The following is a 20109-nucleotide window of genomic DNA, read 5'->3' on the forward strand; positions in this document are numbered from 1 at the left end:
GACAGTACATTATGGTTTTCTTTGGAACTGCAATCGGACTTCCGATCAAGTGCAGTATGTTTGGAAACCGAAGAATCCAAACCTAGATTTGTAGGATTAGTAATAGTAAAAATACCCATCCCTTTTTCCGGTGAAATAAGTAGCTTATCGACGACCGATTGCATCGGCCAAATGCCGAAACACCTTTAATTAAGAAATATGGGATCGAGCCAAGCAAAAGGCACTTTTCCGATACACATGGAATGTACACCCGATTGGGATACTGGATTCAATCTAATTTAGTCAAAAAGTATGGCAGGAAAAATTATAGACTACTGGAGATTTCTTTGTCATCAGGCCGGTGGATAGAACTCTCCTGACTATCCAGCAGTTGGGAAGTATTGTTTTCAGGAAAGTAGATATAATTACAGTCAACAGCATGCTAGTAGTAAGTGGGAGAGAAATTTTGAGTTTACCTATACTGTGGCACACGTGCTCAATCCGCAAGTCTGTGTTTGCACAACAAGTTTTCAAAAACCAATGCAGACCTTTACAAACACACTGTATAAAATGGGCTTAGTGATTGCATAGGCAAATTAATTGAAAAAAGTTATTAAATGAAATAAAAATAGTTCAGTATTTACATGTTTTTGACAACAGAGTGAATGTGTCGAAAATTCAATGCTGATCAAATACTTACCAGGGGTGTACAAGATTTTTCAACATTAAAAACTGTGAGAAATTTGTCGGATATTATACTGCAAACATCGGATTCGGCCGAACATGAGGTTTGATCTTACAATGGTATCTGCACCAGTGTGTAGAAATAGATTAAATGCACCAGCTGCAACATAGGCAACTTCTTTTGCAAACTTCTAAGTTTGAGCAGTACAATATACATTTGTTATTGAAATGTATGTCGTGCTGAACAATTTTTTCAATTCCTCTGCATGGCATCACTATCGTTCCCACTAAAAATTTCTGTAAGTGCAGAATCCAGTGCATGCTGAATCTTTGCAGAAGTTAGCATGTTATGTCAGCAGTGTGGGACTGCCCATTGTCCTGCAGTGGAATGACGTTTTTTGTTCTGAATGGCAGTCTACAATTTTTATAGGGTTTTGCAGTAGGCCAGATAAAGGGTTTTTGGCATGTAGAAACTTGAAAATGAGCAGGGAAAAAGTCCAAGCTATCATCAAGTGCCTAAGCATTGAGTGCAATTTCCCACTTTGGACTTACACAGTCATTTAAATGAGTACCGATGATGATGAAGTCAATGCAAAAATTCCACTAAAAAAACGAAGCTAACTCTGTATGCATCAAGAATGTTTTTTAATAACTTTCTATAAAATATACAAAAATTTACATCACCAATTTGTTTTGCAGTTAGTTTACTGTATGTGGAACTTGTCGAACAAATAATCGGGAATATATTTTGTCACAGCCTAAAAAGGAAAAAGTTTTTGTAAAACTTGTCGGATTTCTTCCTTCGTTAAAACAAGTACAAACCTTTCTTGGCAATTTTCCTTGCTGTTGAAATTCGTCCAGATACACCAGAATGTTAAGGACTTCTTGTGGAAAATCACCTCCTTTACTTCCCTCTCTAAAAATATTCAAAATTTTATTTGTATAAATTTGGCTGTTTTAGATTAATGATGGAAGGTTCGTATGTTTATTTATATACGAGGAGCATTCAAAAAAGTTCCTAGAAAGTGATTATTATTTACGAATGCAATGCTGTATTTATTTTTTTGAAAACAAGAATAACTGCAAGCCATTATGAAACGGGAAAGACTAATTGAGGCATCTGGTTTCGTCACAATGCACTGGCTCACTCTGCAAGTATCGATGATTTTACCGCAACCTCCCTACGGTCCAGATTTACAGATTTAGCCCCACAAAACTTTGTTTTTAAATTCAGGAATAAAAAAAGCATCAGTGGATCACTCCGGCAGTTGATAGATCGAGCGAAACATTGTGTAGTACCGTGGTTAGAATCAAAGAGCACGGAACATGCTAAGTGTCAAAGTGCTAAATTCAATTTGGTGTCTTAATTAAAATTTTCTAGGAACTTCTCAAATGCCTCACTCATATGTTGCAACAGCTCTCTCGTGAAAGTTTCAATATTAAATCGCATGGTTTCTAATTAATATGTGAGCTAAATTTCAATATTTTTGACAAAAATGAAACTCTACTTCGGCTTACGAAATATTTACAGATGTTAACAAAAATGGCAGACTTACCCAATAACAGACTCTACATTCGAACGAATGTACTGTCCCAAATATGCCAAAAACTGTCCCGTTTTTTCTTGATGGAACTGACGGAGTAATGTTAATGTTCCGATAACGAATGGAATACCGTCGATGGGTTCGATGGTCTTCTTACTGATCAAACCGTCTGAAAATCGTATTATTTATTGTTTGTAATTATCGGATTTTTTAAAATGGTCTTCAGATAATTTCTTACCTATATTTTTGACATAAGTCAATTTAGACAAGTGAAAAATAGTGAATAAAAAGAGGAATAAAGGAATGTGTGGTAGAGGTCCTGTAGTAATGTAAATCTGTCAAAATAACAATTTCTTAATTATTTAAATATGATTTATTTATAAACAAAAAGTTACTCTAGTTATTTAAATTACTTTTGCCAAGGGATTGGATATTCCCGTCCATTCTAAATAATTCGACAACTCGTACATGAGCGGATTATTATCGTTCGGATAGGGTTTGGAAGGATCCTTATAATGAGCTTCGATGTCGGCCAACAGCGAACTAAGAAACAAAATATAAAATTATTGAATTTCTTTACAAAAATACACAGATAGATATACAATTTAAAGGAATAATCACTCATTCATTGTTTGCAAAGCACTGATTAAATTCTTCGAATCGAATTTTCCGGACGTGTTTAATTCGTGAGCAATCAATTTTCGTAGTAATTGCATCTGCCCGATCTGCAAATAAAAATAATAAGTTATAATTTTTTCTCAATTCAAAATTGAGTGCTCCTATATTTTTAATGCTTTCACCTTCAGAATGTTGTCCAGAAAGGTCGACCATACTTTTGCTGCACGAGTTATCACTTGGCTGTAGATCCTGCTAGGCTGATCTAGAAGTGAAAAAATAACCTTCAATATTGAACCCAGTGCCATTTTAGCCTTACAAATACTATAATTTTTAGCCTGTAAAAACTGTCCAGAAGACAAAAATAATTTGAAATGACTTGTACGGGCTGATTATTAAAAGACCATCTCTATCTGGTGATAGTCTACTACCCTTCTTGAACACCATCACTTTGTTTTTGAGACATTAATCCATAGTCACAACAGAATTCCTCTAGAATTGTGATTTTCTTTTGCAACATTTGCGGAGTATCGGCAAGGATTAATTACAGTGTCGTCGGCATACATTAGTACATGAAACTGAACTTGATCAGAGAGAGAAATCCTAGGTAGATGAGATTTAGCGAGTTGCACTATCAAACCATTAACATATAAATTAAAAAGCAGTTGGCTCAGAATCTCACCCTGCAAAACTCCAATGTCAATACTAAATGATTCAGTCGTTTCGGCTAAAATCTTTACTCTTGTGGTGGCTTTGGAGTATACGGCCAGGAAACTTTATTCATACCCATTCTTTCTAATAGAGACCATAAAACTTTATGATTAACGGTATCAAAAGCAGATTATGCTGTTTTTATAGACTTGCAAAAAAAGGGAAGAAAACTTTGAAATTTCAATTTATAAAAGTGATCTTAAAATCTTATTCATAGAACAAGACTTATATTTATGCAAATTTAAGGAACAGTGGTTAAGAATAGTGTTAACTCAATCAATTCAAATGGTGGAATGTTAGTTGATATTTTCAATGACATCATATACACGAATAAAAGCGAAACGTTACGTGATGCAGGATAATGGTTGTCAGAAATACTGATGATTGATGGAAAAATGAAAAACAGTGTAGTTTCTATTGTGGATTACATGTACTGTACAGTAGAGCATCGATTATCCGACTCAATTCGGGACTGGGGTTGGTCGGATAACCGAAAGGTATGAAAAAATACATTATTAGTATAGTATATTAGTATATCCCATGTAATTAATATATCGCAGGGGTGGGCAAGCAAGAGTTCAGTGGGAACCGAAATGTAGGTTTTGCAAAATGCATGGGAGCCGCAGTTCTGTACTGTCGTGGTGGATAGTATGGGAAGGATGGGAAGGATAGCACTTTCGGCAAGAGCCGCATGTAACTCAAAAAAGAGCCGCATTTGCCCATGCCTGGTATATCGCTATTAACCTACTTCGCGTTGAATTTTCATCAATGTTAAGCCTAACAAAATTTTTTAAAATAATAATCGTCGCTATTTTATCGTTAAAAATTATTTCTTTATTTTGTACAAAATAAATACAGTACTGTGCTGTATATTGAAAAATACAGTATAAAACAAAATATATATATTCGAGTTATGTATTTTACATAATTTAGGCCTATACATTAGAAAAAGAAGTCCAAAATTTTCTTTTGTTTCACAACCGACACTCGTTTTTTTGCCGCTAAATCTCGCACACGTTTAAAAACCAATTGGATAGCGTCGTTAAATAAAATTAAGCCTTGTTTAAATACTGGCCTCCCTTTCATGGTCGAGCCAGTGTTGCCAGCTAAAACATGCAAAATTTAACAAAAATAATTTTATTGTAGCCAAGACGTAGCACCACATCACTAGTGGACATTTGAATTTGCCGACTAGAACACGGTCGGTCGATCGGGGACTGGATAATCGATGCTCTACTGTATTTTGTAAGCTTTTAAATTTGAGTTTTAATTTTTGTATTTTACAATCTGGCTTACTATTTGTGGACTGAAGAGAGATCGTCAAGACACCGATCTGAAATGTATAAAAATAAAAGAATTTGTTAACAAGCTTCTGAGTGATTGTCAGAATTGGAAAGACCTTGCAAGTTTGCTTAATCGTCTAAAAATCCCCTTTAAGTGGTTGTCAGAAAAATCAATAAAATTAAGCACGTATTACTATTTTTTTCGTCTTATTAAAATGTTTGATACGTGATTATTATTAGTAAAAAAGAAAAGTATCTTCCATATTTGTTAAATAATTTAAAGATGAAAAACAACTTGGATTAATTCAAGATTTTTCACAATTACAAATGTTTTATCTATGTTTTAAATATTTCGCACCAAGTGACAACACAAAAATTTAGTGTGTTGTTTTGTGTAAGATATTCCCCTCAAGAGAAGTGCTTGGGATGTATTACAAATGGAAGTTATTTTTATGACTTAAATAAAATAGATTTATTGTAGATTTTTATTTCATACATACCTTTGACATTTTTGTTCAAAAATTTTTATCTTTACTTAGTGTTTTTGTTAATAAATTTATAGCAGTATTGAAAATGATTTGTCTGAATATACATTCTTTGACTAAAGTATTTTCATGCAGCATTTTTGAAATTTAATAGCGATAATAAAGTGAAATTTTCCATCTTAACAAGATGTGCTTTTAATGGCAATACCATCACTATGCTTGTTTATCATATTTGTTTTTAATCCCTATCGATAGGCTAGGACAAGCAAAACTTTCACATGTGCATTATTTCTGTTATTTACTACGATCCCCCGAGAAAATTTCCAATTTTTATCTTTAATCATTGAACGAAAGATAATGCAAATCTTTATGCAATGGTTGATATTTCAAATTTTATCTTGGATGCTGTTAATTTCATTTTATTTTCATGATTGAAGAATGAACTTAAAGATTTTTTATGTTTATTGTATAAAGACAACTTTAATTTCCATAAAAGCGTGGAATAAAGTTCATAATATTCCAGATATTTTTGACAAATTATGATTTTCATGTGAATGTTCTGAATGAAAACAAAAATTAAGGACAAGGAAGACATTCTAAAACTTTTGATAAGACACTTTATGGATTTGTAATATTCAAATGTAGTATTTGGAAGTGATACTTCTATTCAAATTAAAATATTTGCACTGTGGTTATGAAAGATTAAAATAAATAATAAATATTCACCAGTGAAAATTGAACTTCGTTTCAAAATTATACTGATGTTGATAATTGCTTTCAAACAATTCTAAATGATAGAAACCTTTGTTTGCTTATACTTAAGCCCCAATAATTATTGAGACAATGATTCAGGAAGTGATATATGCAGTTTTTGGTAACATTTTTATTGTTAATCACATATCTCATTTCAAATCTTTATATTTTAACAAATGAAAAATTAATATACTTACATAAAATACCTGAAACCGGATGTAAAGCATTTTGTAAATTATCCAAAGTGTCCTGCCAAGATTTATCTTTTATCACTATTCGTTCTATTAACTTTAACACCCCTTGTAATTCGGTTACGATCATAAATGAAAGTAGTCTGTCCAATCCGGTCAATCCAGGAGTGCCCACAGTTTTCTGAAACCAATATTTTCCTTAATAATAATCATAAAACTAAATAATAAATAATATACGAGGGCTATTTTTTAAATAAGGTCCGTTTGTGAATAAAAGTGAGAATAATATGCAATCACGGCAGTATGCATATGCTTCTGCTCCGAGCAAGCTTGGCGCGCGTTTTGACGCCATTTGCAGCCATATCGTCTGTCTGTGTGCTGAGCTGTAAAAGTTTAAAATGTTTAAGAAAATTGAGTCTCCCGCCGACTGTGAGATACGATCTGTTATTCGATTCTTGAATGCAAGAAACTTGGCAGCAGCGGAAATTCACTGTCAGATTTGTGAAGTTTACAGTGATAATGCTATGAGTGACAGTAAAGTTCGAAAATGGGTAAGAATGTTCAAGAATGGGCGAGTTAATGTGCACGATGAACCACGCCCTGGTCGACCTTCTCTGATTTCTGACGATTTGGTTCGTGATGTGGATAACAAAATTCGAGAGGACCGACGATTCACGATTTCAACGTTATCAATTGAATTTCCACAGATTTCAAGATCAGTTTTGTATACCATTGTTTCGGAGAAACTGAATTATCGAAAATTGTTTTCTCGGTGCATTCCAAGACTGCTTTCTGACGATCGCAAAACAAAAAGATTAAACAGTGCTTTATCGTTTTGACTCGATACGATCATCCACACAGTCCAGACCTCGCACCCAGTGATTTTCACTTGTTTTGATACTTAAAGGAGTTCCTTGGTGGTCAACATTTCAACGACGAAGGAGAAGTGAAAACTGCAGTCGTGGATTGGGCTTCTTGACAGGCGGCAGATTTCTTTGAAGTCGGAATTTAAAAAATTGTTGAGCGGTATGACAAATGTTTAAACAAAATGGAAATTATGTAGAAAAGTAGATAAAAGTATGTAGAATATAGAAAAAAATATATTTTAACGATATTTACAGTATTTTTCTTCTTATTAAAAAACGGACCTTATTTAAAAAATAGCCCTCGTACATTAAAAGTTTCTTTTGTACCTGAATAAGAGAAAACAGTCTCAAATTTATAATTTCATTTTTAGTCTTGGAATCGTACCAACAACTCATTTGGTCTAAATATATGGTTGTTCTGTAAATTAAAATTCATAATTAATATAAAAGAAATTATATATAACTAATATTAAGATATTTTTCATTACTTTGGATCAGTTATTCTCAAAATCTCTCTTGCTAGACGACCAATAAAGTTGACAGAGACGTTGTCTAAAGATGGAAATCGTGGAATTGGAATGGTTCGAGACTGATAGATGCTCTGCCAATCTTGAACCTGCAATTAATATTTAAATAAATTATTAAATTAAAGTTATAATTTTTTACAACATACTTATAGTATAAATGTTTTTACGAATATTAATTAATCACGGTGGAGAAAATGAATATAGCATGAGACAGATTCAATAAATAAGGTTAGTAGGACTGTTAAAGAAAATTAATGTAGTGTACAAGGTAGAGACTAATAATAGTGACATTGTACAGCAATGTAGCCTGTATCAACAGTCATCTCTGTCAGGTGGCATTTGCATCTGCTACTGTACATGGTTTAAAAAATGCCTTGTCCATATCAAGCTGCACCAGAACTGAACTGTAAGTTGTCAGCAAGAAATACAGCAGCCAGGGAATACATCATTTTCTAATCTAATTATGCATTATATTTGGTGTTGTTGGGCAATACATTAAAATGTGTGATAACAATATTATATAGCACAATTTTTTAATACTCCGACTAGACTATTATGGAAGTACTTGCAAATATTTATTTACTCAAACATGTTTTTTGTTTCGATTTACAAAATTCATTGCTGCAATTTGCTGATATCTTATAAAAACATCCAGTAATAAAATAAGTTTTAAATTCTAATTACCTTATGCCTGAGAAAAGCATTGCATTCTTGTTCTATATTATAATTTATAATACGAGACACTTCTTCTTGCCAGATTTTTAGTCCGTATATGCTGACGTAATCTTGAATATATTCAAATGACCGTCTAAAACCATCCATAACTTGTCCCAATTCTTCTAATTTTGGTATCAACTCACTAGACTGTGAATGAAAAATTTTATTATTGTTATTATTATTATAAAATTAATAAATACAAAAATCATACCTTGGCTTTTGGATTGAATACAAGACGATTATTTAAAGCACTTGCAACACGTTTAACTAATTCTTTTCTTATACCATCTTCTAATAACTGCTTTGGATCGATTTGAATAATGCCAACAAGAGTACATTTCATCATTAATATTCCTTCAGTAAATACTGATATTGAATGTGTATGTTTTGCAACCTAAATAGTTTTATATTTATATATTATTTTATTGTTTTTAATAAAGACTTGGTTATATGAAACTATTTTAGAAGTAAATCATCTAAGTAATTAATAAATTTTAAGTTTGCTTTTAAAGTAAATTCCCTACTTTTTATGACTTAATGGACATTTGGAAAACAATCATCAACCGTAATTTTCCATAGATTTGCCATAATTTAAATACCATTTTGAAATATTAAGAGAAGTAAGGAAATTTATGTCATTAAACTAGTAGTTTGTAAAGTGGACATCTACAATATTTTACATTGAAAAAGAAAAAAACCAACCTCATAGCGTTCTTCAAGTTGAGCATACGATTTTAACTGGTCCTTCATTAATCTAGTCGGTACTTCTTTAATATGGTTAGTTTGCAACTCTATTATCCTAGCTAACAGTTCAAACATTGTTTCGGGAATGATGTGCAAGACTTTACGAACGTATGCTACTAGTTCATTTGAATAATACTGTGAAACAGACATCAAATCTGGACTAGATGCCTGATTGATACGCATTAAAGGCAAATCTAGTCCCGACGCTAACTGAAAGGTAAATAATTGAAAGCATAAGAAAAATTATAATAGAACAAAATGCATTATAACAAAGAATTTAAATTAGAAGTTCAATTTTATCCTTTAAATTCATCACTGTTGTAATGCACTTGAATTTTACCAACTCGTTCAGGAGCCAGAATTTAATTTCTTGTATAAAAACTATTTTTGAGCCTTTATTGTTAGTTTAATAAACATTAAATTAAGTTATATTTAATCTTAAATTTAGTGTAAGTAATCAATCAAACCTTTAAAAATGTAGCTCTTAACTTTATTGCAAGAGAAGGATCTCTCTTCAAACCTTGTTGCATGTAACTGGTGTAACTATTTAAAAAAGAATCACATATACATTGATTTGATGATTCAAAGAAAATTTCTCAATTATTTTACCTATCAATAATTTCCCAAGCATATGATAAGTCAGCAACTATTTGAAGAGTTATCAACACTTCTTCTTTAATATTTATTGTTCTGAGCATTTGATGCAAAAATTTTCTTGTATCAGCTAGAAACTGACAGACCTGTAAATTGCTTTCAAGTTGATGAAATTCTTGAACCTAAATAATAGAAATTATCATAAATATAATTTTATAAGAAAACTGGTGAGAACTATATACAATTTTAACCTTATTTTATTAACTATAAATGAAAAATTTATTATGTACCTCTTCCAATGCTTGAATTAATTGAACTATTTTCCTTCCCGTAACGGTTGCATCACTATAACTCAAAGATTCGATTTGTTTAGACATTTCTTTAAACCAAGCTTGAAGATTTTCTATGAAATTTTATTTTTAAGTATGTGTAAAATTCATTTTTATAATGTTTCATTTATTGAAAAAAAAACTTATTTTTACCATTTTTCTCTATTCGAGTTAAAGGCTTCATTCCAGAAAATACATCAGTTAATTCAGTCATTCTTTCCATCCCTTCTTTTTGATAATTCATCCATTTTTCATGTTTTTCAGTTAACAGTTGTTTGAACATCTAAAAAGTAAAATATTTTAGCTTATAAAACACTTATTTTTTGTAAATATTTTAAAGAAACCAACCTCTTTTATTTTTAATTCAAACTGAGCTGTATATAACAACAACTGGAAAACTTGGAGTGGCTTATATTTACTGTCGGTTAAAACTTGATCTCTTAATTGCCTACATCGTTTATTATTCTCAGCACCTGTTAACAAAAGCAGACGTTATTTAAGATGTTTATTCAATAAAATTGATTTTTTTTAAAGTTATTCTTAATATTAATGATTAGTTGATTTAAAAGATTGTTCTTTTGTATCTATGGAGCCACAATTTACAAATAATTTTCTCTTAATAGATGAAAATTCCACTATGCATTTTACGGCAGACTTCGTCAAGCAAATACTTTATAATAATAATTGAATAATATAATCAAACATATCAAGCAATTATCTTCATGATAATGGAAGAAATGAATCTTGAAATATGACTTCTTGTATTTTAAGTAATGTTTATATTCTATTATTCTTAATTTTAAAGGCATGTTGAAATTAAAATAATTATTGATAAATAAAAATATATTTAATAAATGAACTAACCATTGCATATTACTGTATTACGAAATTCAACATTTTAGTATTTGTAATTTTGTTTCCACTACAGAAAATCTTTAATGTCCTATTCAAATATAAAAAATTTACATTTGATATGTGGTAAAGGGAAAGAATTGTATTTTTTATAATGTATTTGTATTATTAATGTACAGTGGATCTTCGTTATAGAGCTGCTCACTATACCACGCACTTGGTTATAGCACAGGCGATGTTCGCGACGCGGTAAGCTCAAACACGTTTATACAGGTCCATGCGGCATTAGTGAGTAGCGCATTTTATTGTTACTGCGTATTGAATAATTGTGTATGTATTGAGTTCCTGCATGTATTTTGAATAGTGTTTAATTATTGTATGCATGATGAGTAAAAGAAAAGCTTACAGTATGAAAGAAAAGCTTGACGTTATTGCTAAAGTAAAGAGTGAACCGCGTTACACCGCGCCACTTAGTATAACGCAGGTGTTGTTTCCTGCCCGACATGCGTGTTATATCAGGGGTCCACTGTATTAAAATAATTATTCCCAAATTATAAAACGTTAATTTGAAATATTTTATAACATCACATGCTTAAGTTAAAATGCTAAAGTTAAAATAATCAATTTAAAAAAAAAAAAAAAAAAAACACATACTTGGTGATAATACGGAGGTATGCAACAACATCCAACGTAATGTGACATTGCATTCACGAACAATGTTCATTAATTTTGGTACATTATCGAGAACAATTTCTTCTGTAAGAGATCCTTCATTTAAGAGTTGTTCTACTTGAGGAATTAATTTTGAAATCCTATTCTGATATTTAGTACACTATATATATATATATAAAATATTTTGTTATAAGACATTGAGTTTTCATATTAAGATTAAATTTTTTATTGTAAATAACTTTATAATCATATTTTAGTAATTACAAAAATATATTTTGAAAAATTCTGCAAGTAAATATGAAAGTTTACTGTTATTAAATATATTTAACTTTTACATGTGATAATTCATACATGAAATGTGATATTTTGTTGCAGTTACCAATCATTTTACATAAAAATATTTCAATAATAAGAAATATAGCTAACTGCAAGACAGTGAAATTCATTAAACAGATGCATCCATTGTTAAAATTTTAAATGAATATACATACATTTGTGACTTACTGTAATATAATAGAAATGAATAAAACACCATAGTAAATTAAAATGAAATATTGTAAACTTCATACTGCTTTAGTTACAATGACATTTAGAGTGGAGTCCAAACAACACGGGAGGATACGTTCCGCAATACCGGAAATAGTGTTATCGAGATCTGCATTATCCGATGATTTTACGTAAGTTTAAACCTAGGCATAGAAGTCGAAGAAGAAAACATACCTATGAATGACAAAATTCAAATTTTGTAAGAGTACTAGTCAATTTCTTTGTCGCGTTACACGAATTTGTGTTATAGGGGAGCATGTTATACAAGCATTCACTTTACACAATATTTGTGTACACAAAGAAAAATGCAGTAAATAGAATACATAATTAGGAGAATCAAACATTCATTTAAATTATAGAACATTATATTATTATTTCTTCATATCAATTATATATTATTTATCTTCAGTCTGAAGATGGATTTCAATTTTCTTTACGCAGATCTAAACTAAACATTTAACATAACTAATACTACTAATAAAAATGTAGTGTATGTATATATATATATGTGTGTATTATGGGTTTTAATCAATCATAAATATGTATTAATTAAGACTCCAGGATGACAGTTATTCTTAAAATTCACAAGTTTTCTCTGCAATAGCCCACCCTCAGACTATGTTATCCGATACTGGTGTGCAAAAAAGAATGAATTGTGAAGACACTTAGAAAGAAAAAATTAATGCATAATTAAAAATTACAATCTTCTCTACATAATAATTTGTATCTAAATGGATGCAAGTGTTATAACCAATTTTTGTTTCCATAACTGCTATGTTCAATAATTAATATACTAAGTTGTTTTTATATTAAGTTAAAATATATGTTTATATTCAGCTAACTAATGATAGTATAAAATAAAATTATCTAAAACATAGTTTATTAATAAAATAATTTTTAAAAAAACATAAAATATTACCTGATCCCTTATATTTTGAGTATCTAATGTATTAGCTAAAGCTTGTTTTGCAGCTCTGTATGGTTCCCAAGCATCTACCAAATTTACTGTCATTCCCATGTAAATACTTATAATCTAAATTAAATAAACAATATGAATTATAAATTATTATTAATTCATTTACAGCATCTTGTAAATATTTTTACCCAATTATCTGGAAAAAATTTATCAACTATCTCTCTCATTTTGGCTTGTTGGTTGTTTAATATTTCTGGTGCAAAATATAGTGCTACGTACAGCATTGCAGCTTGAGTACTTAATGCTGTACTTCTATGTTCAGGAAATGGATAGGCTGTAATCTAAAATTTAAAATTTCATTAATTTCAAAATATTCTTTTTAAATTGTAAATATTGAAAACTTTATTTATAGATACATTCGTATAAAATAATTTATTGTAATCTTAGACTAGAAGGCAAGATTTGAGTATTGGCTTTTTGCTAAATTATATATAATTTTTAGTTCTTGAATAAATTTATAGTGAAATTAATACATTTTAAACATTTTAAAATGTATTAGTTTCATATTTTAAGACATTTTATAAACATCTGAACCTTGAGATTTGTAAAAAATTGTAAGATATATCATAACCTTTCATATTTTATGAAACGATCAAAAAATACTAATAATTAGTGATGTAACGAATAGTATATTCGGCCTCAGCCGAATACCAAATATTCGGCCAAGAGCGTGGCCAAATGGCCGAATATTCGGCCAAACTATTCGGCTTGATTAATGCATGTACGAAAATTGGCACGCAAACTGCATTATCGCGCACCCTGCTCTCTATTGGCCCGCTGTCACTACGATTTTTTCTTCCAGTAGTTCTAAATTATTTAAATTAATTAATTAAATTATAATTATTAAAGTTAATATGAGATGGAGCCTAACATCTACCTCTAGTCCCAAATTGGTTTATAATTTATGTAATAGCTGTAAATAGCCCAATATGATTCGGCAGTTGTTGGTATTTAAATGTAAGTTATAACTTATAAGTTATTTTATTTGCAATCGATCTTTTTAACCCTTTAATTAAGCAGTAAAATTTTGTTTTTACTACGTATTTGTATACTAAATAGTACCCTAAGGATATACTTTAGTGGGGACATATGGTCTAGTTTCTCCCCAGTTGTGGAACAGTTCAAATATATTATTGGGGGTTTCTATTTGTGAAGTTTTGTGATATTTTGTTGCTATTGTTTTTGTCAATACAGTAGTGAACTGAAAATTGGAATCAATTGGGGACTGGGGTTGTTCAGATTAGGGATTTGTTCCGATTACGGTTTATGTACGAAAAAATATATTAAGCTGTCCAATGTTCAAATTTTTCTCCGTTGCGTGTCGCTTCCTGTTGAATTTTTCTCCGTTGCGTTTCGCTTCATGTTGAATTTTCGTCAATTTTAAGCCTAACGAAAATTTTTATAATAATAATCGAGGCTATTGTATCGTTAAAAATTATTTTTGCATTTTGTACAAACAAAATAAATATATTGAAGAATATAAAAACATGAAAATTATACTTTAGAAGTAAATTTAGTATCAAAAACGTTCGATTCAGCACGACACAGTCCGACTGAAAATAGTGCCGATTACCAGCGATTCCAATTACCGGGGTGCCGATTTACGAGTCTCTACTGTATTTTTAAAATTTAACATGATTTCAAATGTTATCTTTTGTATATAATGAGAAATGCTCATTCTTTGCTTTATATATAAAATAAATTATATATTAGTTACTCATCTTCTAGAAATAGATAAATAATTCTTTCATTAAATACGATAAGTTTCAATAAAACGTTTCGTAAATCATTTTAAAATATCGTAAAAAATATTAAAATATACAAGAATATGAATATAACATAACACTAAACAATAGCATTAATGCCCGATACATTCTAACCTACACGCCATCAATGCCATAAGATATTGGGCTAGATAAAGGCTATAATATTATTTAATCACGAAATAATTTAATACTAGACGCTATTTCTTATTAACTTTAATAATTATAATTTAATGTTCAGCATTAATAAAAGTTACCAAAATGATTAATTTACTATGTTTTTGTAATTTCTTACTCCTGTTTTTAAGTATTCGGTATTCGGCCGAATAGTGATCTAAATATTCAGTATTCGGCCGAATAGCAAAAAATAGGCCGAATACCGGATAGTAACCGAATATTCGTTACATCACTACTAATAATTTCATCTTATTAACTACACTGAGTTGTACACTAATAAAATTATTTCAGTGAATAACAATTTAATCCTTGTTAAGTTATCTATTGTTGTTAACAAAATTTATTTTTTAATACTAAAAATAATTAGAAACCTGATTATTTAATTAATTTATTTGTAAATAAAGAAGCCCAGAAGGGTCATTGAGTATATAACATGTAAAGACATATTTATATAGAACAACTACTACTAACCTGATTATAAATATCATCAGAACGAAGTCTTCCAATAACCATGCTAATAAACAAAGGTTTCATAGGAACTCTCCTTTAAAAAGAAATTATGATAATATATATATTTTAAGTATTAAAATGAATAATACAGCGAGTTTTATTAAATTAAATTACAATAATTTTAAGCTAAAAGGCCAGTTCATACTTTGTGAGAATGAAAAAGAGAATATGACAGTTTGCGTCTTGCGTGAATATAACTGCAATCAAAAGCATGCTTTGAAAGCATACCAGAGTTGTACTCTCATTTTTTAAAAATGTTACACCTGGTTAATTAGCTTGGATTAATTGGGATAAAGCAACACAGGTAATTTAGCAAGGGAGAGAAGCTTCCCAGGGCTATTTTCATGGAAAGTTGGTCTCTATTTAACTGTTAGACAAGTGAAGAAAATCTAGAAAACTCCACAAACAATTAATTCAGTAACAATTAATTTCAGTGCAGGAGCAAAACAGCATTAAATTTTCTAGGGGCAAAGCTTGAAGAGAAATAATTAATATAAACCCTAAAGTGCATTTTTAATATTTTGGTAAGGGTCCATTTACAATTTTTACTTATTTACTTCTATGTAAACAAATTATTTGATAAAGATTATATCTTAAATATGCTTACTTGAAATATTCCTCAGGATAATTTTGTGGTCTTTTTGTCATGGAATTATAACCAGTACTTCTTAACAATCGGCAAACATCATCGACATTTGAATCCGAAGACCTCTGAGCACTGAAAAATTTCAAAGACAAGTTGACATGTTACTGAAAATGTTTTTTGTTTCTATGACAAATTTTTATCGACATCTACATAAAAAGTTTACCTGTATCTATAATAAGAGACAAGCATCCTTTCTCTAACAACACCTGCTATTTTTTGATCAACTAAAAGTAGCATCACACCACATAAGAATAATGCTTCACACTAAGTAAAAAAAAATAAATAAATTCTAATTTTATAAATTATGTAATAAATATTTAATTATGGCAAAAAAATTTTATTCAAAGTATTTGATTATTAAATAAATAACCAATATAATTTTATAAATAAGAAAGTTAACATCATTTAATTTTTAAACATTGTTACTGCTAGCAAAATAATAATAAAAAATATAATGTATGTCTTTTAATACTTTTAACACTGTCTATAATTTTTTCAGCTTGCTACTACACTATTTATTAGAGTACTTACTATTAAAATGTTTCTATTATTTCTGTTCTTTGGAATTAAGTGTGACTATTGATCAAGGGAAACTGTTAATGAAACAAATCCAGTAACTTTTTTTCACTTTATTACTATTACTTGACAGCAATGCAACACTCAATACATTCAAATATTATTTCAATGTATGATAAGGGAACAAACTAAAAGTTGCAGTATAAAATATACCTTATCTTCCTCTAATAGACATTCTGCTTACTATTACAGGACATGATCTATAACTTATTTCACCTTGCAGCTGTGTTGTTTATTGGAATAAATTCAGAATATTTAAATGTAAACTATTAAAATCTTCAAAATCAATATGTATGCAATATATGAAATTCATTACTGAATATTCTCTAAAATAAATATAAGGACAAAGTTATATAATTGATATAAACCATAAGATTGTAAAGCATTATATAATACAGTACTTGACTGATAGATCAATGACAAGTACCAATATATTAAGGGTGTATAGCAAACCACAATTATAACTAATATAGGAAACTCTGATTCATAATGGAGTTAAGTAACATAGATATGAGAGAATGTTTCCCTGATTCATACTGCTCTTGTGAAGGAGTCGGGAGTAGGATAATAAGGAATCTGGAGTAGGTTGAAATAAGAATCTCCCATGACAGTACAGTAGAGCATCGATTATCCGACTTAATTGGGGACTGGGGTTGGTCGGATAACTGAAAAGTCGGATAACCGAAAAGTATGAAAAAAATACATTATTAGTATAGTGTATTAGGCCTGGTTTAAATACTAGCCTCCCTTTCATGGTCGAGCCAGTGTTGCCAGCTAAAACATGCAAAAAATTTAAAAAAATAATATTAAAGTAGCCAAGACATAACCAAATATTGTAGCGCCACATCACTAGCAGACATTTGAATTTGCCGACTAGAACGCGGTCGGTTAACCGATAAGTCGGTTAATCGGGGGTCGGATAATCGATGCTCTACTGTAGCTTATAATATGGCTTATCATGTAAATGAAGTCTGTTGTTGTTATAAAATTAATGTTTTGCATTTTTTTTTTATTACAGTTTAACATTAAAACAGCTAAAGTTGTGCTTACAAATCATGTAAACATCTATAACTCTAATATACAAACAGCAAATGTCTCTGTAAATCAAAAATTTTTCTCCCATATGTTGCATATTATAGAGAAATTGTAAATTTAAAAACAATTGCCACAAATTGGTATTTTGTGAATTTTTCAGATAATGATAAAACAATAAATAAGAAACACGAAAGGAATTAAGTATTTAATTATCCTTTCACTAAATATATTGTACAGTTTTGCACAATAAGCATAACAAATCAGTTCATTATACAGGTATCCCTTGCTTAACGCAGGATTTAATTAATGCACAAAATTAATTGCAGTAATCTCTTTATGTATGTGGCAGAAGTTTTAATTTATGCAGTTTTATCAGCTGTCTTTACTATAGTTACCATATTTTGATTAATGTGGTAGGATCAAGGGATGAATTAACCATGTTAATCAAGGGATAACTGAATACATAAATGCGTACCATTACACCAACAAAAAAAGATAAATTACTTACCATTAATTGCTTGCCATCTTCATCAAGAAGCACATTTTCAAGTGTTTGTTGGATATAAATTCCTTCATCTAAATCTTCTAGAAATCTAAAGATTAATTTTTCAATTTATTAAAGTAAAATATAAACAATTCTACCTCCATAAATTATAAATTTAGCAACTCAAAGACACACACCTATTAAGATCGACCGTATATTTATGAATACTTTCAAATGCAAGGTAAAATCTAGTCAAAATTTCAATATGATTCTCTCTGAACTCTTCGTCACGATCTTGCAATTGCTACAATATCAAACAAAACAAAATATTAATATTTATCAAATTTAAATTTATAAAATTGCCAAATAATGATAATACTCAACCGGATTAGATTCGATTCCTTTCTCAAAAACGTCGGCTGTTTTGAAATAACTGAAATCACTAAGTACATCTCCGTATTTTGCCTGATCTTGTTTGCTCTCGAGTCTAAACACCGAAGGGACCACTTCGGAAAGGCGTAATAACTCCGCTATTATGGCATTTCCTCTAGAAACTAATCTCAACAGATTCTGTCCGCAGACATTGTTGTCTGCCAAAAAGTCAACCATCTCTAATTCTGTAATGGAAGGAGAGGGGAAAAAAAACACATTTTCGATAAATAAACATTCTACAAATTATTATATCCCAATTTCAACAGCAAACTGATAAGGTTGTAGTGTATTACAATACAAAAACACAGATCACGACCATGATGTCACCTTAAACAGTTAAGAGTTTAAGTAATGTATTAGAACAGTCTTTCTTCTAATTAAATAGAATAATTGCATTTTAATAAAACAACTCGGTCTGCAAACTGCCCGGAACGTTCGCTCACTTCTCAAAGTATCGTCCATGGACCATCAGCGCTCCACAAACCGTACTTTAAGAATCGACGACCTATAGTTTTATTAGGACGTCGACAGCAGTAAGGCTACAGGCATACGTTAAGGCTAATGCTTAATGTTTAATAAGTCCAATAAAAAACATATGTTGGAGACAGGAAACTCATGCTTATACAGCATTTTGCAAAATCTAATTGTTTATTAATATATAATTTTAATTACAGGCTAAAATTTCAGTCAAAAGCAGGTTTTTTTTTTGCCAGAAAAGCAATCATTTGTAACTCTTAAAAAAAAAATTGCTATTTAGAAATAAATATACAATAAAGATGATTTTTTACTCATTTTATAATAAACAATTAACCGAATAAAATATTTATAAAAGGCTAAAATTACAAATTTAAACACACTTTAAGTATTGAGTGTAAGTGCATTATGCAGGTGTTAACTTTAAGTAAATGCTCCACTATTATTAAATACAACATTTAACTAAACGTAATAACTACTGTTGTAACATTTCATCATTACAGCAAATAAGTAATTTTTTCGCATTTAATCTAAATAAATGATAATTTATACTTATTATATTTGACAGATACGCTTCCTTACGGTTTTCTTAGTTTAATTCACATCCTTATGACATATTAATTCGCCTTATTTTAAGAAAGAAACGACGAAAAGCAAAAGGGGAGGATATGGCAAACATATGACAAATTGACTTTCTGGCAACACTTTACGATTTTTTAAAATAATTTTTTAAAAATAACTTTTAATTACTTTTACACAAATAAAAAAATAATCTTAATGATTTTTAAAATATTCTAAAAATATATAATAATGAAAAATTTTAATTGTTCTGGAAAAGTTTACTATTTTCAAAATTTCGTGTCACGTGATTAAAAAATAGTAATTTCTGAATCGCTGACGCGACATTTTGATAAAATTGAAAAATAATTTCTTCTAGTATATTA

The 20109-nt window shown here is 29.8% G+C and overlaps 1 protein-coding gene across 3 annotated transcripts; it reads right to left on the reverse strand.

Annotated features, from left to right (window-relative positions):
- Window positions 1-1291: 1291 nt before the first annotated feature.
- On the reverse strand, window positions 1292-19863 carry Strump (WASH complex subunit strump). Of its 3 annotated transcripts, none has more exons than XM_067278128.1 (28): window positions 19748-19863; window positions 18644-18876; window positions 18457-18563; window positions 18284-18368; window positions 16328-16428; window positions 16126-16236; window positions 15480-15552; window positions 13197-13349; window positions 13012-13125; window positions 11529-11706; window positions 10371-10495; window positions 10176-10305; window positions 9984-10096; window positions 9709-9875; window positions 9567-9642; window positions 9058-9309; window positions 8567-8749; window positions 8323-8502; window positions 7600-7727; window positions 7439-7529; window positions 6252-6426; window positions 3008-3087; window positions 2829-2932; window positions 2621-2750; window positions 2446-2542; window positions 2220-2376; window positions 1486-1579; window positions 1292-1421 (listed from the first exon to the last, which is right to left on the reverse strand). In XM_067278128.1, exons 2-28 carry the CDS (start codon window positions 18866-18868, stop codon window positions 1368-1370), a joined length of 3483 nt encoding a protein of 1160 aa, XP_067134229.1. In that variant the 5' UTR covers window positions 18869-18876; window positions 19748-19863; the 3' UTR covers window positions 1292-1367. The 3 variants fall into 3 exon arrangements, with proteins under 3 accessions (XP_067134229.1, XP_067134230.1, XP_067134231.1); XM_067278129.1 differs by having other exon boundaries at window positions 19718-19857; XM_067278130.1 differs by lacking the exon at window positions 19748-19863 and adding an exon at window positions 19547-19673.
- Between the last annotated feature and the right edge of the window lie 246 nt (window positions 19864-20109).

This window comes from Centruroides vittatus, unplaced genomic scaffold (genome assembly GCF_030686945.1).
Source record: "Centruroides vittatus isolate TY-2023 unplaced genomic scaffold, ASM3068694v2 contig_790, whole genome shotgun sequence".
Lineage (NCBI taxonomy): Eukaryota > Metazoa > Arthropoda > Arachnida > Scorpiones > Buthidae > Centruroides > Centruroides vittatus.